The sequence below is a fragment of the Apteryx rowi genome, unplaced genomic scaffold (assembly GCF_003343035.1).
Source record: "Apteryx rowi isolate R43461 unplaced genomic scaffold, aptRow1 scaffold_274, whole genome shotgun sequence".
Classification (NCBI taxonomy): Eukaryota; Metazoa; Chordata; class Aves; order Apterygiformes; family Apterygidae; genus Apteryx; species Apteryx rowi.
The window spans coordinates 338,999-362,796 of record NW_020449130.1 but is presented as its reverse complement, the minus strand read 5'-3'; the positions used below and the strand labels follow the sequence as shown (position 1 = coordinate 362,796).

General features: G+C 38.2%; 1 protein-coding gene across 5 annotated transcripts in view; it reads left to right on the top strand.

Annotated features, from left to right (window-relative positions):
* CCNY (cyclin Y) overlaps positions 1-16,638 on the top strand; it is a 113,633-nt gene extending 96,995 nt beyond the window's left edge. For 3 of the 5 annotated variants that reach the window (XM_026068534.1, XM_026068532.1, XM_026068530.1), the window contains 3 exons: positions 3,547-3,713; positions 8,452-8,614; positions 13,651-16,638. In XM_026068534.1, the coding sequence (XP_025924319.1) occupies positions 3,547-3,713; positions 8,452-8,614; positions 13,651-13,767 (447 nt within the window). In that variant the 3' untranslated portion in view covers positions 13,768-16,638. Of the gene's footprint in view, positions 1-3,546; positions 3,714-8,451; positions 8,615-9,925; positions 11,274-11,300; positions 11,365-13,650 lie in introns of those variants that run through there. The other 2 variants (XM_026068531.1, XM_026068533.1) reach the window with 2 other exon arrangements.
* Positions 16,639-23,798: the final 7,160 nt, after the last annotated feature.

Sequence of the window (23,798 nt, the reverse complement as noted above, 5' to 3'; positions counted from 1 at the left end):
ATTTTCAGAAAAGGAGCGTGAAACCACTAAGTGCTTTTCTCCTGGTGAGGAATTTATCATCTTCAGTTCTATCAGAATTCCCAGCTTCAGTCCAGCAAGCAGAGTGATGCTGGAGGTAGGCCCAAGCTATCACCGAGGACCCAAGAGTGATTAGTCGTATCCCTCATCATGCTATTGGAAGACAGCCAATGTCGTGATAGCAGTATGATCCCTATCTATTCTAACAAGTTTACTTGCCCTTCTCTGAATGCCTCTGAATTTGAGCCCACAACAGAATCCTATAYGTAGAAAGTGATGTTATTTTCCGATTTTTATCTGTGCTGTCATATGACCCAATGTATCCATAGGTGTGTGTGTGCATCAGAGGGTATGTATTCAAAATCTGCTAAAACTGCACAGGGCAAGTTGAAATTTAGGAGTTTTGCATTACCAGTAATGGCTCGAATTCAGCACTAATATAAAGCCAATGAAGTTTCATTTCCATTGTCCTAATTTAACAGTGGCATGATATTGTGGCTTCCCTAAACTTTCTCCATATGAAGCTCCCTGCATTAGCGTGGTGTATTTCTATAAAAAGCCTTCTGTTTGCCTGGGGCAATGCCAGGGATTGTTGTTAGTTCCTAATCCAAGGAGCAATTTTACTTGTGAAGTGGAACAAATACACTTGTATTATACACATATATAAAACTGTGAAATGGGTTTACGCCGACTGCCCAGAAGAGGTGGCCTTTTAAAGAGAATCATCAAGTGGTGCAGACTGCTGAGATGCACGTGCCAGCTTTTTTCTGAGCGTTGTGTTTCTGTGGGTTTTATGAATATTATCAGACCCCTTGGTGAAGAAGTGACTTCTTTGGGCATCCACCACTGTTCCCACCTCACCCACTTACTTCTTCCTTTCAGTTTCTGTATTGATCCCTTGTGTTGGTGTAGCCACTTGTCATTAGAGACTTAATTTTATTCTCTCAAAGTATTTAAACTGTGCTGTTTATTTTGGGCTCATACACCACTTGGAATTTCTTCATGGGCAGCCCTTCAAAACCAAATTTTTTATGTTAAGTTGTGCAATGAAGATGCATATTTTAAAGCAATAAAATCAATTCTGACATTTCAGGCTGTGTGACATTACTGTGCAACTGATAAATCTGTAGTTGCTTTTCTACGTAAATAGCATATTCATCCTGTATTTGTATACATTCTTCTCTTGAAAAAAGGAAAGATACAGTAATACAGTGATCCTGTGTGACTGCACAGAAACAGGCACAGCGCTGGTCCTTGCGCGCCCCTCAGTGCAGTGGCACTGCGAGGGGTCCTTCGGTGTCACGGACCGTTGGCCTGTTAGCTGGCAGGGAGATAACATCTGCTTCTGAACGAGGTGTTTTTCTTTTCAGAGTGATGTCCTAACTGAAAAGGCAGAACTTGGATTTTAATGATGGACTTTAGACATAACTTGAAATTCATGTTTATGAAGCCAAGGTTTTTTTGTGGGGATAATGGAGAGCATGGACATAATTTTACAGATGCAAGAAATACAAGTTAAATACTGTCTTGCCTTCCCTATAAAAGTAACTAAATTTTTGAACAGTTAGTGACATTTTGGTTAATTTTTTGTTTCTAAATGTTTCTAAATGTTTTGTGTTTTTTTAGTAATTATCCATAAATCAGTCATAGACTCACTGTGTCTTAAATTTTTTTTAAATTGTTACTTAAAATATTTAACAGTATTTTAAATGTGATATATCATAAAGGAATGCTTTCATCTTTCTTAGCAGCCGGGTATTTCTTCTGTTAGAGCAGAAGTAAATTTCCTTCAGCATCCATAGATGAATATCTTTACATATTTAAAATTTTGACACAGAATGCTGGGCCTTCAGAATGCTAAGCAATGTTCTATCTTTATCCAAAATGCAGCCTTTCAGGTAGGTGTAATATTTTGCACGTGTATTGTACTTTCATCAGAGTAGCTCAGAAAATCTGCCAGTTTCTGTCAGTCAATTTAGAATCCTGTAAGAATACTGGCAATCTAAATAACCGCTTAATTGCTTTTTATCACAATACAGTGAAGAGCATATTATAAGATCTATTATAAGATAAAAAGAATAGATTATTCTTCAGTAAATGTAAACCTGTATTTTTGCAGAGTAGCCTATCAAGACTTAACTGTTGGATTTAGTAAACGTGTGCGTTGTCACGTTGAAGCAGTGCCAGTTTCAAGCTGTGTGCCGTCGTGCACCCCAAGCGGTCCGCAGGCAAGAAACGCACCTGCCGCTCAAGGGCTCCGTTTGCTTCCCTGCCACAAGTTTGTTTCTGAGCCAGAGCAGAAATTACTAACTTGAGAAAAATAAATGGGTGCATCTCATTTTCCATAAATCACTGTTGGGAGAGTGCAGTGAAACCAATGTGAAACAACCTCGCCATGGATTAAGAACTCAGTATAGCTTGGGAGAGGCGGTCGGCTAATGGAGGACAAACCTTTTTACATGTTTTGTATAGGAAATCATTCTAACGTGTGACTGTGTTAGTGATAGTTACAGACACTGTAACTTGAGTTTTGTTTTCCTTAGATGAGATCAGAAAGCAAAGAACGAATACTTTGTCATGGCCATTTTGAACCAAAATTACCTAATATTGTATGTATAGTGTTTTTTTCCCTGTGTTTTTCTTGTTCCATGCCTTTTATACTGCAAAGTCATATAAAAGACAATTCATTTATTTGCTAGGCGTACTTGTGTACACATATTCAGATGTTTAACATGTTTTTTCATAAATTATAAACTTTTCTGTAAAACTTTAAATTATAAAACACCTGGTCATTGTTTCCTGTGATCTTGTTATCAAGTCCTTATTATGTACATATCATAATTGTGAAAATTAATGACCAAAACTGTTACACACTTAACTGACCTTGATGTTTTTATACACTCATAAAAATAAATGGGCTTCAAAACCCATTAAATAATTATTGTATATTATTGATTAACTAATATGGTCTAAGAATGGCAGACCTTTCAGGAAGCCCAAATCACTTAAGGTTCTCTGTGTGCTTGGATGAGTGCACATCTTTACAGAAAATCACACGTGAGCCAGTCTAGGTTTTAGTGCTCTCTCCCCCTACATTCCCACTTTCCCCTTCCCCACAAATCCTTACTGGCATATGTCCTGCATTTAATTTTGTATGTCTTAGCTCACATACTGATTATTTATATGATTTATTATTTATATGATTTATTTACATTATTATTTTAATAATCTGTTTAAACTATCATTTGAATTCGTTCTAATGTGTGAATAGCAAGACAGGAAAACTAGCGTTTTGTTTCTGGGAATGTGATCAGAAAGTAAAGGCCAACTAAAACGTGAATATATCACATCCAGTCTTGAACTTGGCGTAAATGTGTACATTTACACCCACAGCTTTTATAAAGGGATCTTCCTGGGAGTAGATTACTGGTTTAAAATTGTTGGATTGGGTTTATTAGAATATTTTTCCTTTTCATTGGTCTTTAATAACAAAGTAGATTAAGTCTTGATTTGAATGTGTTTTCACAGGTATATCTTGAAAGACTTTTAACTTATGCAGAGATAGATATTTGTCCAGCAAACTGGAAACGAATTGTACTGGGTGCAATTCTACTGGCATCCAAAGTCTGGGACGACCAAGCAGTGTGGAACGTGGATTACTGCCAGATCCTGAAGGACATCACAGTCGAAGACATGTGAGTTCAGTATGTTTATTTGTCAGTGAATGCCGAGGTTTGTGTGCGTGGGGAGGAAGGGAAGTTCCCTCAGAAATCCTGTCACCTCTGTACATCTGCATTGTATCTAAACATGGTGGACGCTGGTAGATTGCGTTAGGTCCATTTGAGAGTTGCTTGCACAGAAAATGTAAATGTTTTTATTTCTGGTTAAAATGTACGTTACTGCTGGATGTTTGCACAGAGTGATGAAACTGGATCTGCAGAACGTTTTAAACCTTTGACTCGACAAACAAAACCCAAGTTGAACAAGCCGGCGTGTGTTCATTTCAGCAGTGTTTGCTCTCTTGTGCTAGTTCTCCACGCAGACAGTAGAGCAGTGTGGAAGGCAGGACAAAGAGTTCTTGTGATCCTAGTGACCCTTAGGCCATCATCCACTTAGTCACTGCTGTTACTCAAAATAAAGCTTTGGGGGCTTTTTCCATGTCCTGCCAAGTTTGTTTGCAAAGTGTTAAAAAAACCTAATATTTTAACTTCCAAAGAGAAGCTTCCATTTTGACCACTCTTTTCCATTTTTTTACATCGGCTCATTCTTAAGAAGTTATATTGTAACAGCATATACAGAGTTGTGATATCTGCCAGGATATACCTCAGTCATTTTGAGAGTGTATTCAAACAATAATAAAAGGATACAAACGTGATAAGAGTAAACAAAATTAAGATTTACAAAATTAATGTTTACAAATACTAAAATGAATACTCATTTTACTGAATAGTTGAGTGTTTTTTTCTGTTTCTTTAGTAGGTATTAAATGTAGCTGCTGAGGGGCCTAGGTTTTATCTCACGTGTGTGTTCAGGGCTGGGTTACGTGCCATTTGCACACTCGGAGGTGCGCTTGTGTGAGTTCAGGGGAGCATGAAAGCGGTATTAGAAGGGCTGAAGTTGGGGTCACAGTGCTAGGATGGGGCCCAATGCCACTGCAGGCCACTGAGGCTTGTGCACTTTGAGTTTCTTAGTATGAGTTATTTCTAAATCACACAGAATATACTGTGTCAGCGCTGGTCTTCAAGTTTATGTCTACACTGTGAATCTACTCGTTCACCCCCTTTCTTATAAGAACTAATGGCAATAAAACAATTAAGAAGATGTTTTAGTACAGTATCTGTGTGTTTCAGAGCTGTTTTAAGCAGAGATACATATCAATAATGGGAAATACATAGACTTGTCTCTACTTTAAATCGTATAAGTCCGGATCCTAGCCACTGAAAAGAATTTGTTGTGAATAAATGCTCTGGCAGGAGGGAAGAGGACAGGAGGGAAGTAGAGGAGAACAACTGTCTATACAGACAGCATGTCTTTTAAATCTCGGATTACAACCTCGAAGCAGTGAAAGGCCAAGCATTGATGCTAAAGCAGCCCCGATATAGATTCTTAGTAGTTCCCTGTTTGTCAGGCTTATAGCCGATCTGAAAATGATCAGTAAGGGGAAGGTTGTATGTTAAGAGTCAGGTGAGTGCTTTAAATTAGGCGTGCTCATATCCTTCTAGGTAAGACTAATTTTATAAATTGTGAGTAGCTGTCATTGCCAGAGTATTAGAGAAATTATCTCTAAATCTGTAATGACAAGCCATTTATAACAACGTCTTTGTGTCCTCAGCCGAAGAAAGAAACATGAAACCCTCATTCCTTTGGGATGATGTAGGTGCTTTCGTTAGTTTGGGGGAAAACTCTCATTTCAAAATAGAGGTAGGAAATATCACAATGCCATTTCAATATACACTTTAAAATATAAAGGCTACTTTAATCTTTGAGGATGTTTGATGATGCTTCTCTTTGAACATAGCAAGACAGAATGAGTTTTCTAAAATAAAATGGTGGGTGGGGGAGGGAGGGAGAGAAGCTAATGTAAGTCTGTTCACATTTCTTTATGTTCCACACAGAACAATTTGGTAACGCTTTCTTGACTGTTTCCAGTGTTTCTTGAATGATTTTGCTAAGCTACTTTTCCCTTGATCTTTTTCCCGTGCTTTTGGGTATTCAGTTGCAGGAAGGGTCTTCCTCCATTCACTCCTTTTTTCAAGGCAAATCTAAGTGGTTTTCAAATGTTTTTGAAGCTGGTGCATCTGCTGAAGTAGAGTTCTAAACAGCCTGAGACACACTGACGGCTTTGACTGTGCCATATGACAGTATTGATCAAGAACGGTTATAAATACGAGATTTGAAATTGCTAATTCTCAGCGCTTTTTTTTGGAGGCAGATGAAGATGTGATCATTTCACACTGTGATGGTGTGAAAAGAAACAAAAAAAATAGGTTATTGTTTTTGACAAATGCATATGACACTGTGTTTTTAACTAGTACTTAATGCTAGTGTTAAAAATTGCACTTGAGCTGTATAAAACCGTATAAAAAAAATTACTCAAATAGCAGACGTGCTTGAGTGCCAACAGTAGGCCTCTTCCTGCACTTCATACTATCCAGGCAGAACTATGAGGAATCCTTGTCCTCAAGGTTTTTAGCTTCTTAGCCTTTTCTTAAAGATTTTATGGTTCTCATGAACTGCAAAACCAGCTCTTGTTGGAGAGCCKGTGCTCGCTCTGTATATGGTACTTGGTGGTCTGGTTCATGGGCTTTTTATTTGGGGCTGCCTGTGGATTCTCAGGCAAAGAATGTGGAGCTTGGTGGATCTGCTGGTGCTTTTCTTCCTGCTGCCAGTTTTCCAAAGGCTCTTCTCCTATCCCTGTTCCCCCCCCCCCCCAGGTAGTTGGGACAGTACAGTATTAAGATTTGAAGTTTTTAACTCTGCACCAGACAGGGACTTTAATAATTTATGTTAAAATACAAAAAGGCACAAAAAAATCTAGATCAAAATCTTTAACTATTGTGACTCGTTAAGCATGAGCATGTCTTGAAAACATCCTGTAGACCTTTGAGTTTTGGCAGTCATCAACCATACATTGAACTGTAGCTAAAAGCTGCCAGAGGAGTCAGGAGGATTGAACTGTAGTATGTATCTGTAGCCAGGTATATAGCACTGCTTTGAATTTCTGTGTGAATTTGAGGCATGGCCATAGGAGGGAGTACTAGAACCATCCAGTGTGGATGTATCAGGAAAGGGTGGTTGTTAGTTAAAGTACATTAGTTCACATAAGAACTAGTGTGTGGTTTTTTGTTGTTTCTTCATTGGCTCAAGTTGGTCTGCTGGTCTAATCTTTGAATCTGAGAGCTAGGGGATAGGAAGACGTGTACTCTTTCTGAAGGACTGGGAGATGTTCCTCGATATACAGCCAGTGTATTAGTTTCCCACTAAAACTGACTTTATATTTTCTGTTAATACACACCTTTGGGCTTAGCTTGCAGAAAGTAAAATCTTGGAAGAATAAAAGGACATTTAAAGGTAATCTTCTGTATTTATTGATAGGCTTCTTAAAAATTAAATTTTATGTCATTTTGGTTTTTTTGTGAAGCTAGAATCTTCACTGGTGTGAATGCATGCCAAAGAGGTTTAGTCTGTGTATAGCTTTTAGATGGTCTTTCACTGTTAATTAATATCTAGCATTACATAAACATAGAATTTTGGCAAAGAGAAAGTGAAGATAAGGAAAGAAAATTATTATGAAGTGAGAGTGATGGCCTTCTAGTAGTGAGAAAAAAATCATTAGTGTTGAAAAACCACTTTACCAGTATATTTTCTTCTTATCCTCAGATGCATCCTTTCGGTTGCCAACTGACTGCATGTTCCTTCCACACATACACTACAGTCAACATGCAACTCGAATGCAGTATCATAGGGAATATATACCTGCTGGTACAAAAGTAGTGCAGTCCATATACAATGTATACTCTTCAGCAGACACAGGCAACATTTACCACTAGTTTATTTTTTATTTCTCAAATCTTGAAATCACTATTTTGAATATGTCATGTGTCCCTGCATAAATATTGTGTGGGATATCTGTGTACCATGCAATTAATGAAAGCTTCCAGTCTTCAATTTTGTTGGTTTACTTATTTATATACTTTTTAATTTACTGGCATAATAATGTATTTATATACTAAAGTTTTCACTGAGTGGGAACTCAGATATGGTCCCTTTGTCCCTATCCGGTATTTTGATTAAACACATTTGCTTTAGGTACTGAAAAAAATAAAGATCAGCAGTGTGAATTTTGCATGCGTACGCTAGGGAGAAACTGCCTCATTCTGTTCATAAAGAAAAATAGAAGCCATGTTGAAAAATTCAGGTTTCCCATAAATAGTTTTAAGGGATTGATTATAAAGGCTGAAAAGAATAAATGATTTCTCCAGTAATTTTTCTGTTAGGGTAATTTGCAGCATTTTTGAGGGATGTCTGACAAAGTTGGGGCATGTGCGTATTTGCTGTGTGCGTAGGTGTGAGTGCAGATCCCCCTAGTGGGAGCAGCATGAACGGCTAGAAGCCTTTTTTCCTGCCAGCTTTCCCCCTCGCTGGACTGCCTCGCCGGGCCGGTGRGAGCGCTCCGCCGCCCGCCGAGCCTGAGCGCGGGTTCAGGGCGCTGCGGGGTGGGCCGCGAGGTGCAGCCGCTCTCCCAGTCCTCACTGACAGCAGCACGCCGGAAGAATTCCGTAATGTAGGTCACACCTCAGGCCAGTTTAATTCTGTCTCTCAAGAATAAGACATAAACTTGGTTTGTACCATTTGCAATTTAAAGTAAATTACATTCAGACAATGGCAGGATAGACGGCTAAAATATGCTTTCACATTTATCTTTTTCTACAGGAATGAGCTGGAACGCCAGTTTCTTGAGCTGTTGCAGTTCAAYATTAATGTTCCCTCCAGTGTTTATGCCAAGTATTATTTTGATTTGCGTTCCCTGGCAGAAGCAAATAACCTGAGTTTCCCTCTGGAGCCCCTCAGCAGGGACAGAGCATATAAACTTGAGGTAAGATGCTTTCCCTTTAGCTTGCTCAGAATATATTGGGGGATTTGGAATTTTGGGGTTGTTTCTCCCTTCTCTTCCCCATCTCTCCTGAAATATTATCATGGAAAGTTGGAATATCATGTGCCCCAGTTTCCATAATTGTTTTGCTTGTGCTCATGGTATTCATGGATGTGAGGACAGCTCTTTGGCTGAATGTTTCATATCTTCTCTGCTTTTCATTTCTTGTTCAGTTCTAGCTGTCTAAATTGGCCTTGTGAAACCACTCACAGTACATAAGAATGACTCTTATGCAGTCTGGTTTTGTGTGTTCATTTGGTTTCTTAACACTGATTACCCATTTTAAAGGACAGAATATTAATTAGTATTGCTGAAAATAACTGTTCCATGTGCTTACTATCTGTCACTGCTCTAGTTCACATGGATCTAAGTCTGTTACCTCCAATGGTGTTGTTCTCAGTAATGGGGAAACAGAAATGAGCGCACAGCGTTATTGAAGAAATTATGAATACTTATGGGGCTTGAATATACACTGTGCCTAAACTGTATGTCAGATGGTCTGGACCTGTGAAATGCAGAGCACTATGAATTCCCTCTGATATTAGAGAAATTTAAAGTCATCAGACAACTGTGGGTGCTTTGCAAGACTGAACTCTTCCTTTCCTGAGCTTTCTGATGCAAAGATTTTAATACAGGCATTACTGCATGAACGTGTACACGTTTTTGCTAATTTTGAAATTTGCCATTAGTTTCTTACTGTTCTAACATTGCATATCCTTAGTTCTATAACAGCTTTGCGCTGTAGGCTGTTTGTTTGTCTGTGGATTAGAGTGGGCTTTGCATGTTTTGAAACTCTTGGTGCTCCTGTAAAACAGGCAGGCAGTACTATGCAAGTTTTCACGTGGGGAAATGATGCACAGGGCGATTGAGTTGTTTGTGACTATAACGGGAATGGAGGTGTTTGCAAAATGATGGAAGAAGAATCAAAACTTATTTCATTGAAGTTATATTTCTCATTTCACTTAAAATATTCTTTCTAAATTTCCCAGATAGATTTAATAAGAATATAACAATTCTGTGTATGAAGAGCAATGTAAATTTACATCAAATTTGTTTCCATTAAAGATTTAGAATAAAAAATATGAAAATACATCGGGTTTGTAATCTTAAATGAAAAAAGGCAACTGGCAAAGTTAGTAGATGGTGGATCTTGATAATAAGAGCTATTGCATATATTAAAGTTGAGTGAATTACTTTGTGAAGAGAATTTAATACACAGTGTTTCCCAGCACTGTCAATTTGTATTGCACACAGGTTATAACACCAGGTTACAAATGAAGATAACAGAGAGAGCTCCTAAAACCTGAGAAGAAAACAAAATAGGAAATGACTGTACATACCTGGAGAATATTGATGGTTATTCTGTTCCAACAAAGAGAATGCATATTTAAAAAGAACTAATGGAACTTTTTGTTTTAAAAAAACATATTCTTAAAAATTCTCCCCTTTGTTTGGGTTGTTCTGTGCTGCTGGCACCAAGTGACTCTAAAACTTGCTGGCCAAAGAGGATGTCTTCAGGGAAGCGGAAGACTGTCTCGAATGAAAACAGCCTGGTCTACCAGCTCTTTGCCTCTATTCTGTGGCCAGAAGGAAGGGCACATGACGGGAGCTTCCTTGCTCCCTGGCAATACTTGGTTGCTTGAATGTGCCCTTGCAACTAGTAGGCAGCATACTTTATCGCCTAATCCCTTCAGCATAGTTAAGCATTTAGCCTGCCAGCACTTACCAAAGTGTCTTTGCAATACTTTTCTAGGTCTGTCACATGCTCTTCAGCCCAGGCTTCTCTAAGTCAGTTGCTTCCATTCTCAAGTGAGGTGTATGAAATACCACATAGAATGTGCGATTTTGGACACAGAGAGAAAAGCTGCCGCCTGTGATTACAGACAACAGGCTAATAGTTAATGTATGTATGCAGTGGAACAATTTGCCTTGTCTGGTAAATTGAAACAAGCTTGCTCCCTTCCAAGATTCAAAGCAACTTCTTCAGACTTCTTTACATTTTTCTCTGTCTTGTGTAGAGAAATGGTTGTATTATAACACGTTTTTGCTACCTTTGCACTTTCATGCTATCTTACGTATCCGAAGCAGGAGTATTGGATCGTTCATGGCAGAACCTGTATTGCATTCTCCAAATATCATAAGGTTAACATACCTGTTACAGAAAAGATCAAGGACAGGGTTAGTAAATACTTCCCCTTGTCAAATAGAAATGCCGGACAAGATCAATGAGCTTTAAGTCGTTACAAGAGATTGTAGTGCTCTTTTAAAATGTCAGTACTTTCTGGAGTTTCCCCAGTAGAATGTTTCTCCTGATTTAACGTTCCCACAATTGACAGTAAGAAGCAGCTTTGTCTTATGATTAAATAAAAGTACATTTTCTTACCTTCCATCAGCATATGGCCTAAAAGTATCCTGAATTTGCTGAGAGCACCCTTTGAACCTATGTGCTATACATAGGTTAGTGTTTTCTTGACCCAAAAGAGCTACTGTCCCGTAGACTGGACATACAGAAAAGAGGAGAAAGAGGTGGAAGTTACAAGTAGAGAAGTGTCTTTACATCCCTCCAGCTTCCTGCTATCCAACTCATCTTTCTGTCAGTACCCTAATTATTCTTCTTTTCACTCTCCAGAGATGGAGGAGAACCCCCATCAGCTCAACTTCCAGCAGCCAGAGGGTGTTCCTGCTGCTTTTAGGTGGCTACCAAATGCATCTAGGTTTTGAAAATTTTTTTTTTTTGAATTTTCCTTCCACATTTAGTTCTGTCTCCCCTTCTAAGTGCTCTCTGTTTTACCCATTTTGGGGGTATTGCAGCACTCAAGAGGAGCTCACTCATGCAGCTCAGCCATGGCTTCCAATTGTATATATCTAGAATGAAAGAATATGTATGTATGCATATTTCTAGCTGACTGCAGATATTAAAATCAAGTTTGACAAAGTTGCACATAATTGAATGATGGTACAGTTTTTAATAATGCTTTGTTTTGATATCATATGAGAAATGGTCCCTTGAGACAGTCGAAAAATGTGGTTCCTTTTTCTAGCAATAAGAGGAACAGAAATGTCAGATGACAGAAAGATGTTACAAGCTATGTGGATTTATTTTAATTGAAGGACAGTATTAAATATTTACATTTTTCTGCTTTTGTCTTGTTTTCCCATAAGTTGCAAGGAGCTAAAGCTGACTTACTGAATTGTCATATAGGCTCCAAATATCAATTTTGTAAATTGCTTGGAAAAAAACCAAACCTTTAAGTACGACTGATTAAATCACAGTCGATGTGTTTCACAAATATATATATAATCACCGGGGAACAGAGATGACAAATATTTAGTGCTAGTTCCAAGCAATATTTCATTTTGCCTGACCAAGTACTCGAATAGAAATTTTCCTGGGAAACCGTCAATCTTGAAGTGATCATCTTTCCTGGCTATGTGATGCCTACGATCATGAACTGATTTGGCAGCTGAAAGAAGCTGAGCTCCACCTCAGTCCACCTATTTACCAAGCCAGGCCTTATTCCATCATTAAACCATCTTCATCTGTTGGATTATAAATCTAAAGCAGTTTTAAGTGAGTTAAGTTAAGGTCTACAAAGCAACAGGAATATTTGTGTTATTTTATTCTGTTGTTCTGTTCACGTGCACCAATGAAGAAAACTGTGTTCAAGAACAGTAAGTGAAGTTGTCTGCAACTAAAAAGTAGCAAATGGTTTCCTGTGGTGGTTTTTTTTTTTTTTTTTTTTTGAAATCATGTAATCATTAATTGACCAAAGCATGAGGTGAACTTGCTCTCGGATGCCTGAGTTGTGTGCTTCTGGCATATCTGCCTCTGATCTTTGCAGTACTGTTGCGTTTCCAGGACTGTTTGCTACCACAGCTTGCTGTGCTGTAAAAGTAAAAATCAAGAAAGAGAGCCATGATCAGTGGAGTCAGGCTGTTTGTTTATATTGCCTTGTTTTATAATCAAACACTTGTACTGTTAACATTTACGCAGTACTTTTATTAAACATCCTATCTTAAGACACCACTTAAAAGCATTCCTGAGTAAATAAAAATACTGTTTTACTTCATCTTACTTCTAAATCTGGCGCTTTTTTTTTTGCCTTGAGTATTGCTTAGAATGAGCTTTCTCTACAGTTCAGTGTGTTTGAAAACTCGAGTTAGCATCCCTACTGATGCAAAGCATAGCCTGTCTCAACCAAATGAACCTTTACAGATGTGTCATTTCAGGGTACAATAAATCTGTTCATATGCTGTGCATAACATACATTTGTTCTAAACTTGGCTAAAAACAATGGAAGCATAACTCCAGTGTGGTGTAATAGGTCTTAATATTTGAATATCTTTAGGATAGAATAGTTTTTGACACTCTGTTTAAAAGATCTTAAAAACTTATATGTATTTTAATGCCTTGCAAATTAAAGTATTCCTGAATACAACATGTGTTTCCCACTAGCAGCATATAAGATAGCCCCATCGCCCCATTTATCAGCAGAGGAAAATACATAATTACAATAGCACAACTTTTTAAGAAAGAAAGAAAGAAAGAAGGACATTAAGAGCCATCCTCTTTCCAAACTCTCCAAATATATTTACAGTTTCTGTAATAATTCCATTCAAGTTAATTTTTCACCAAGGAAGTGCTATATTTCAGTTAACTTACTTACAGCAATGAGTAAGCAATATTGGCTGCTGTCACTAGATTTGTGGCAGTTAACCTGTAAAAAAGAAAGAAGGAATGTGCTTATTAAATCCTTCAGACGTGACTGGGGTGAACGATGCAAAGTCAGCATGTTTGTCCTTTCAAGGTTAATGAAAGGAATAAAAGGATTCAGGGAGAAGTTCTTCACAGGTTTTGCATAATGAAGTGATGTTTTAGAATTCTGCCTATATCTAGAAATCCATGTTTTGTTTTATTTATATTACTTGTACAGCTGTGGCCTCTGCAATTGAGGTTTCTTCATTCTTTCATCCTGCAGGCCATTTCCCGCTTGTGTGAAGATAAATATAAGGACTTCAGGAAATCCGCAAAGAAACGGTCAGTCAGTGCTGACAATCTGACTGTGGTTAGATGGTCCCCTGCTATTATCTCCTAACAGAGGAGACTGGAATATTCCTATGGACGTACTGTTTCATCCATCCAATTTTTGGGGGGGTAGGCTGGGGGGGGGAGAAAGACTCTTTTTTTTTTTTTTTTTTTTTTTAATCTGTCAAGCTGCCTTTACAGTGCCTCCCCATTGTGTAGCACACAAGAGTAAAATACCTAGTGGAAGGAGAAATCAGTGAGAAAGAAGATGGGCAACGATGTTTTTCTCACTTTCACTAACAGCTTTACCATTTTATGAGGATACAGCAAATCAGGTGCTTGGAAGAACAAACAAAAAATGAAGTAGAGGCAGAAAAATATTAAGAATTGTGCCATTTTTTAATACGCTGTACTCTTGAAGAGAAATGACAGCATGAAAACAAACTACGTAGTCAGAAGACTGTGCACTAGAGGAATGAAGTTGGGAACGTTCCATCTTAAAGTTTTCTCTTAATATCTTTTTTATTTTTTGTTTTTGCATTCCTCATTGCTGCTTTCCAGGATAAATTCTTCCCCTTGCACAGCAGCAAATACAAAGTCTGTATTTACAGTAGCACAAGGCCCTGAATAAATAGTTTTGGGTTTTTTTTTCACTGCACTTTTTTCTGTAAGCTCTTATTAGCATTATTCTTCATAATTATTATGCATATGTTATATTTGTTCTATGCCTTTTATTGTATTTCAAAAGAGATAACTTGACCATAGTGCTGAACCAAAAGTGTGTACAGGGATCAGAAGATCGTTCGTAATTTCATGATGTGTTTTATTTATAGTATACTTGGGTGCATGTGCCTTCCTGAGTTCTTGGAATCATTTATTTTTCCTTAATATAAAGATACAGTTGTTAAAGTATTCAGATGATGATGATGATAAGACTTGGGCCAAATCTCTGAAATTTGCAACAGATCTTGTGATCCTTTTGCAGATTTTCCTAGCGTTAGAAGTTCAGTAGAATTCATTTTGAGGGAGGGTTTTTTTTTGTATGGCCTGACTAGTTCATTCCTTCACTTCCAGGTCCGTTGTTGCAAGCAATATTCTCAATTTTTATATGTTTACTTTAAATCAAAGTGAATCTGTTTGTATAAAACAAAAAATAATAAAAAAATTGTTCCAGTGAGAAGGCCTGTAGAAGAGCAGAATGGTAATCTTAACAAGGTATTTGTCACAAGTAGATTCGATTTTAAAACTAAAATACAAACCCTCGAGTTTTTCAGCATAGGTGCTTATAGAAATTAAAAATAACCAAACTGTGAACATTAAATTTAACTCTGATTATTAAGCTCTTCTGTGGTTGTTACTAGTTCCCTCTTATCATGCCTGTTGCCCCCTTGGGATTTGTAAGAACCCTTTATAGAAAAGAATTTATCAGAGTAAGCGTAATCGCTCTACTCTGTAATGCCCCAGGGTGATTTATGTTTTTCCATTTTTTTGCACAGTTTAGAAAGATATGGTTAAAAAAAAAACTCAGTTCCCTGAAATCCTTTCTTTGTGACTATCACTGAAATGAATGGCAACAGACGTCCCTGATTTATGCACTATTGTGGTAAACCATAAAGATTCCATATTTGTTTTATTAAGCCCTATGGGCTTGTAGCAAACCTAGGGGCCCAGAGATGCACACTTTAACTCCAGTGCAATGCTAATCAGATGCCTCCAGATGGAGAGGCACTGACAGGATTGAAGTGGTAATACCAAACAACTTTCTGTTAGCGTTCTAACGTGATTTGTGTAGTAGGAGACATGAAGGCTTTGTCCATAAATTCTCCTGATGTCTTTCAGGCCTTTAAAATAATCTAATTCTCATCATTTATTCTTGTGCCAACACATCAGAACTGTGAGTACCCGAGTCCATTTTTCCCTTGAACGTGGAATGTAAGGAAAGTCTTTATAACAGTAAAAATGCAAATCAGAGCATTTGAAACCTCTTTGCAAATAGTATCAAAAGGAACATTTTCAAAGCATTTGAAATTTATCCTTTATAAGCATAAATTTAGGCTTTAAAATATGTAAAATATTTTGATTTATCAACACTTTGCTAAACTATTTTCTGTTGAACTTGATATCAGGAATATTGGTTTTATCCATTTCTGGGTGATAGAGATATGAACTTTGGATTATGTAAAAATCTCAATGCATCTACTATAATTTTTGTGAAGTTTATTAAACTACTTTAAAGATTGTATAGTCTATTTATTGTATGTATGTACATACAGTCTGATACTTTAAAAAGTGGATTCCGTAAGACCTGGCTCAGTCTTGTTTAGACTATTGAATATCGTTTTAGCCTTGTGCACTGGACTCTACCTCTGTATAGGAGAATTTTCCATATTCTTAATTAGTACTGATTCTGTGATTAACTTGGTTGTTTCTTGCACTAAGAATTAAAAAAAATCTGCTGTAAGTGTGGATTTTTTATTTAGTTTCAGTTTTGCAGTATGAATCCTCTGCATTTAGATGGACATTTCTTTCCCTCACAGTTATAGAATAATTTTTTGCTTTTTCTTCTGGTTTGTTCCAGATTTGCCAAAAAATATAGTACCTGTCAGTAAATCTTAATAAGTGTCTTTTGTTTGCAAGGTATTCGATACCATGTAATTAAAATGGATTATTATTTAGGATTATGTTGTGTTTAGTGTAGTTTTTTAAATGTGACTGTGTGGAAAATGCCATTGCAAGCTTAGAAAGTCACCTGAGGTGTGGGAAGGGAGAAGAACCAAACATTGTTTTAATTAACAGCACAAATAAATTGTGGTTTTCATTTCAGAACCTGAAACTAAATTTGCTGTAAAAGTTTTTGGGATTAAGTTTTTCGTTACTGCTTTGGTCACCGGCTCAGAAACTAAAAGGTGTAGGAGATGTAATAAACCTGTCCCTTCAAGCATCGCTGTCTTAATGAATTATTTTTATATGTTGAGCCAGTGGGCCATTGCATTATTGTTTACACATTGATAATTGGATAAATATTTGAAGAAAGCATCTTGTAGAGGTTTTTTGTTCATGCACCTTTCTGCAGCCCTGATTTGTTTTCCTAATCCCTCTTCCCACCTACAGACTTGTTTATATTTCATTTTATGAATACTTTGTCAACTGGATGTGTCTTTTTGATGAACACTGTTCTTTGGGACTTAGAACATTGAAATCACATGAGGAGGCACAAAAAGAAGAAAAAAGTCAGAGGACCTTTCCCCTCTTCCACAAACCCTATCAGCCTGCCAAATGATACGTATTTCCTGTTGCTAAAAACGTGCAAAGTCTTGTCCCATAGCAGGGTAATGGTATCCTTTTCAATAATTATATTTTTCTTTTGCTTTTCAGCCATGTTTTCTTTGAGTTCAGCTTACATAGCTTCGTTTACCTTAGTTTATTTAGCTTAGTTTATCACTAAGCTGAGAGCATGACACAATAACTGGTTACATGTTTGGAGTCTTAGTGCAGGCTTTGTTTTTTAACACCTCTTTCTCTGCTTCCTGGCTTTGGTACTGCCAGAAACCTTAGATATGACCTAAAGATTAGAAGTAGCAAAAACCTCGTCAGAAAAGGGTGATAGTGTATTGGTGGCAGATGACAAAGTGACATCTGGTAGTCTTGGCTATGTATAAAAATAGCCATATGTGGGAAGGGATAGAGGAATTGGAAGGGCAGAACCAGAAAAAAACAAAGGCTTAACAGCTGAAGCAACAAATTATTTACAGTCATCCTTTGTTGGTAACGAACACTGAATTTTCCAGTGACGTGTAAACTACTAATTGAAATGTTGCACGTCCACCAGCCAGACTTAATATTGCTGTCTGCTTCTGTGTTGTATTTATAAAGAGTTCGCTCAACCTAGCTTTTAGCACTGTCCTCACTACTGTTCCAAACACTTCTATAACCTGAATAATTTTATATTTTTTACTTGATTGATAGTTGTTAAAAACATAACTCCCTCTGCAGTGAAGTGCCCACTTAGTATCTCTATAGCAGGTTTTGAGAAAATAACTTCTTTTTTTTTTTGTAACACAAATATGCTTATGCAAATGTGATCTGGATCTACATGGCAGTGTTAGTATCCGAAGTGTACCATAAAGCCTAAAGTGTACAGTAAGTATCTTTCTGTTGTTTCTGTTTCTCTCTTAACTAATCGAACTACATCTTGAGGCAACCACAGGAGAAGTGATGAGAGCTGGAATTGCCATAGACTAAAGGTAATGACAGAAGATGTGTAGTGACCGTTGTTAGGAGCAAACCTTTTAAAAAAGGAAACAAGATTAAGAAGAAAAACTGCTGTTCATTAGGAAACGAGAAGTGATCGTAGATATAGATTATGATTCTAGAAATGGTTGGTTTATAGCGTGTATTAACCTGCTTTTCTGAGTCCTCTTTTGTGAATCCCCCAAAAGTGACTGGTGAGTCCCCAGAGGACCGTTGAGAATTCAAAAATTCCTAACTTTGAATGTATTACCCAAGGTAGCAACACTTGTCTTTACTTCTGGTGGCTGGGCTAGATCTTCCAGCACTTCCCATTAAAGAAGGAAGCGGCAGGAAGGCTGATTCAGGAAAGGTAGGTGGCCGAGCGATAGGAATAGATTGTWTTTCTGGTATTCCTCTTGGAACGGCTGGGCTAATGCCATTCGATGCCTGGATGAAAGTTGAAAGGAGAGTTGTTTCCTCATGCCCCTTAGATCACGTGTAACATGTTTCAGCATTATGTGGAGAGACTTTCAAAGCTGTGTTATTAACGGGAGATGCTCTTTGTTGAGGATCTGCTAAGCAAACTTCCTAGTCCTGGGGTAGTGACAGTATATTGAGTTTTCCCATGGGAGTTACCCAGAATCTCTAAAGAATTTGCCAGGCTTGCTCAAGGCACTAGGCAGTATCTTTTGTTAGAATACCAGTGGTCCTGACATACTAAAAGAGCAGCAAACAGCAATAACGTGACAAAAATTGTATGTGTGAAAAAGTACATTTTGTGGTTTACTCTGTGTATTTATGAAATTTAGTTTCAGAGGGTTTTTTTTCTTTCTCCTCTGTCTGACACTTAGATTGGGGTGCTACAGTAACTAGCCCAAGAAACTTTGAAGCTAGAAAATCTCTGGAACTAGCACTGCTGCCTCTATGAATTCACTGGCAGGGAAGCGCATACTTTAAAGGTAGATGAAGGCTTACTCACGTGATGTGAGAGCTTTGCTAAACCAGGGGCTAAAGTAAGACACTTCTTTCATGTAAGAGATTCTGCAGCACACTTCACGTCTAGAGCTAATTGATCTCTATCTGTGTTTTCTTGCTTCACTGCCTCCTGATTTTTGTGCCCCTTATTTTAAACATTAGTTCAAATTATTCTCCATGGAAACAGAATCTTGGGAACTGGCAGCTGTAACACACTTGCTGCCTTATATTTAAACAATACAGATACTTCTCTGTTTCATGTATTTCAGACAAATTAAGCATCCTTCTTTGGAAAAATAGGAGGTCAAGAAGACAGACTGGTGTCCTGGAAGGGTTGTGCAGTACTATGTCAGTACTGATATACAATCTGTCACTGTTTGTTAGGAAGGTGTTCATAGTCACATTGCTTCTTGGTATATTGCATCTCATTCCTTTTGTGGCCTTAAAATAAAAGGTCATCCCATGTATGCAAAAACTTAGCTCTCTTTAGGAAGTACTAGAATATAATCAATAATAATTGGAGGTAGGCTTGAAGAAAAATGTAGAAGAGTTCCTCTTAAGAACAAAAACTGTGGATAATTTGGCCGTGCTGTGGGTCTGCATCACTATGAATGTTGTGTAAAGAGAGGGGTGCAGCCTGTGTTGCTCCTGACAGTAGGGTGAGGGCACACAGATTTGCCATCAGAAAACAGAAATTTTGGTGCAGTCTAGTGCAGGGGTCCACAAGCTTTACAAGGGACAGGGGCAGCTTCTGACTGGGTGTTGTGCCATGCACCACTTGGAGGTAGCTTGACGTCTACTACGTTTTGGGAATCTAGTCTAGTCTCCTGTTTGTGACACTACTGATACACAAGACCTTTGAAGTCGCAAGGTGGGGAGGTGAGAAGAGTTGAAGAACCCCCCCCAACAGTCCATTTTGTAGTTATAATAATTCTGCGTTGCCATTCAAATAGTTGTGAACAGTGATGGAAAATTATGTTCCAACTTCTTTATGTAGTCATTTTACACAAAAATGAAAATGGTTTACTATTTACATGAACCCAAAAATGGTTTAAATATCCACATCACTGCCAGCATTCATAACTTTAAATATTAATTTACTACTAACAAGTACATACCTCACGTTTTTCTGTAGGAATGACTCCACAGTTGGCACATATGCTTTAATACTGCTTTATAAGGTATAGATTCTAAATTTGTTCTCTAAGAAACTAAAGCAATGATTCTTGCATCCTAAGAAAATAGTTGGGTACTTGATTATTTACTTGAGTCTTGATTATTTGTGAATAGTATCWGGTAAATGCCTTCCCAGTCCGCTTGGATTGAATGCTTTGGATCAATGATTTCTCCAGCTGGACAGAAATAAGAACCACAAAGTCTAAGGCAGTAGCATTGACTTCATCTACAGAAAGGAGACTGGCTGATCACGTCACCCTGAAACCCGGACTGAATGCCCCACTGAGCAAAGGGCCAGCTCGAGTCTCTGTCTTGCCAGCTAGTAGCAAACCCACCGCTGAATCCCAGTTGAAACAGATTCAGTGTTTCTGACCTGTGAGAAATCTAGACCGTGAAATCATTGCTTTTCTTTGGTGTCCTGTCATCACAATACACCAGAAAGGATTTTTTTTTTCTTCATTGTTTTGTTCTAGTTTTGCTGGCAAGTGTCAGAGCTAAGTTGTTCTTCTCCTTGAAGCATATGTATATTTAAAACTTGCATTTTTAAAATTTTTTTAAATTTCAAGCTTGATTTGAATTTTCCTTAATAATTTCAGTATGTAAATGTGTGCATGTGAGCATTATTTCTGGTATTGTTACATTCAGATAAGAAATTTTTCTGGTAAATGTTGATAGAAAAGACAGTTCTTTTAAATGTCAATTGAACCTATTTGCTCTCCTAAGGAATGTGTTTGTCTGGATTCTTAAACTTACTAGGAATAGGTAAATCTCTTGATATAGTTCCCGTTTTTTGGAAATGTCCCCTTCATGTTGTAACACGAACAATGAATTTTTACAAATTAAAGTGTAGACTGTAAGCTTTGGAGGATTGGGAGGAAAAAAGAAAAAAGAAAACAAGCTTTGATTTCTTCAGCAGGTGCTAGTACCTGTCTGTCCTCCTCAGTTTTTCTTCTTTATAAAAATGCTCCTAAAAACAGTTTCAGCTTTTATTGCTGAATACTCTTGAATGTGGAATTGCTCAGAATTCAGACAGCCCCCCTGCCAGCAACTCTTTCTGCGACTTGAGGCGTGCTCACAAGGAAGTCAGTCTGAAATGCTCTATAACGTGGAAATGGGGAGGGCTGGAAGATGCTGGCCGGAGCCGTGCGTATCCGCAGCTGGTTCCCTCTGTGCCAGTTTGCAGAGATGGTTTTGCGCTGGGGTTGGGCTGCTATACCTGCTGTAGTCATGCCTTTGGGTCGCATGACGCCCGAATGCTTGCTGGAGGTTTGTTTGTGGCATTTTTAAGCAGACCTATTCCAGTCTCATCCCTGGCCCAATTGTCTGATACTTGCATTAGTAGCAATACGTAGTTCAATTACGTAGATCATTGGTAACACTGAATTTGGAGACTATATCAAAAGATATAAAATGTGTTTTTCACATTTCAGATCAAAGCAGGTTTGTTAGCCAATGGGTTTTCTTGGACTTATTCATCTGAATATGCTTGAACAGCATATATAATGTTTTCTGCATCAAGTCAGTAAAACTGCAGGGAGGACGGAAGCCTTGTCAAGTGCAATTTGTAACAGCCACCTGCCCCAAGAGCAAAGGGAGGCCTGAGCGCAACCAGGGAGCTCGCGTCAGGTAGTGGTGTTCAGCTAGGCTGGCCTCATCTCTGTTAGCGGAGTTGAGCTCTCTGCGGCTGGGGGATGAGTCACGTAATTGCTGAAAGTAGGAAGAGTAAGAAGGGAGCACGTTTCTTGAAGTGAAAATTATCTTTACCTGCTTCTGAGCACCTGGCAATTTAGGGCAGGAATCCTTGCAGATGAGTCTTTTAACAGAAATCACAAAATAGGTATCTGGGGGATTCTGCCATAAACCACCAAAGGGAACAAAGGAACAACGTGGGCCAGTCCCTGAGTAAGCAGGACCTTAAGCAGTGAGTAAAAACTCAAGTCCTCATTTCTGTCTTCAGTGTGTAGAAGAAAACTGTATTATTTTAGGGAATTTTAGTTCAAACATGTCCTGAAGGACTTGTGCTGATTTTTAAATAAAAGGTATTATAAAGTCATGTATTTTTGTGGATAAATGAATTTGATCAGTGAAATAAAAATTAATTGTCCAGGTATAAACGTGCCATAACCTTGTTAGTCATATCCATGAGAGAATGTAGTTACATTCAGGAACGCAGGTGTTTGCTTGGTGATTTAAAAGATTAGCTTCCCACAGATGAAAACATCATTAACAAATTGAGTGGGTGAAAGTATTTAAACAACTGTTCTTTGTGTTTCACAAGACTTCTTGGACACCCTAAATGGCAAAGTTTTTTTTTTTTTTTAAGTCCCGCTGATGAAAAGAAATGAAAGCAGCAAAAATAGAAAAGTTAAATGCAAGAAATAAAAAAAGAAATGGGGAGACTGAAATAATAGCAGTTAGTAAGCACAATACAGTTGTTAAGGGAATGTATCAGTGCAAATCTATGGTCAGCTAAAAGAGCTAATAAAATCTTTAAATATGTCAGGAACTAAGTAATTTATAGCAATTTTATAGATCCAAAACTAGACTGAAATGGCAAAGTATCGGTCGTACTGCAGAAGAGGCAGAGAAGGGTTCAGTTATTAGTTCTGCTTTGTCTTTGTAAGTTGTGTTCTTGCCTTGCGGAAGTGATGAAATTTCATTTCTGTTATCAGTACTAAAAAGAGTTTTCAGTAGAAGCTATTTTATATCTTTGAGTGTGCAAAGTCACTTTACCCAGCCAAACTGAAAGATTTCTCTGAGGCAAATCTTGGTTCACTGCAGAAGTTTCTCAGGACGGGGAAGAAATTTGACTTTGCAACAGCGCTTGACAAGCATGACTCCAGAAATGCCGGGTGTTTAGTCTGGCGTTTGTCCTGGGCACAGCTAATGGAAAGGCTTAGGTACAGTGCAAGTGGTGGATAAATAAAAGAAGGCAGCATAATCAATAGTACCTCTATTTTATGGAAAGTAGACCGTCAAACTATCATTAAAAAAAACCCCAACACATTATTAATCTGGATGATAGGGAAAGACTCCTTATGCATTTTTATGAATAAGGCTACTGATTATGTTCAATCATATTTGATTTATTTGCAGTAAATTTGCTGATATGTTATAGCCTAGAGTGTGTCTCCAGAAGCTGAGTGCCGTAATGCTCCTGGCCTTTTCCAGGAGCATGAACCATGTAGGATTTTAGGAATCCCTCATTTTTCCATGCACATTCTTCAAAAATCAGCTAGTGGGGGAAGTCTACAGCACTGTGCTTCCAAGCTTTGATTGTTCATGGATAACTAAAAACAGCAGTGATAAAAATAGCTGCTACGAAGAGGAGGCCACCAGTTATCTATGCGGACAGTGTAGGTCAACAGCCCTGCGGCAAGCTGGCTGCGTGAGCGGAGGAGCTGGGCTTCATTGCCTCCCTGCTACACAGGACCTTAAACAGGACCCAAACGCAACCCTCAGCCTTTCAAGGCATGCTTTACCTATGGGCAAAATCTCCTCATTGCTCTCCGTTTGGGACGCCACGGGCTCCAAGTGTGGTGGGAGCACAGGTGCCTGGGGGCGTGTGGGAGCTTGTCCTGGCAGCAGGGGCGCAGGGCCCCATGCCACCGGCCTCCCACGGCAGCTGCCTCTGCAGCTGGCCCTTCTTGGCCATTCTCGCCTGTTTTTCTCTAAAATGGCATAATAAGTCCTTCAGGAACCATGTTGCCCTTTTGGGGT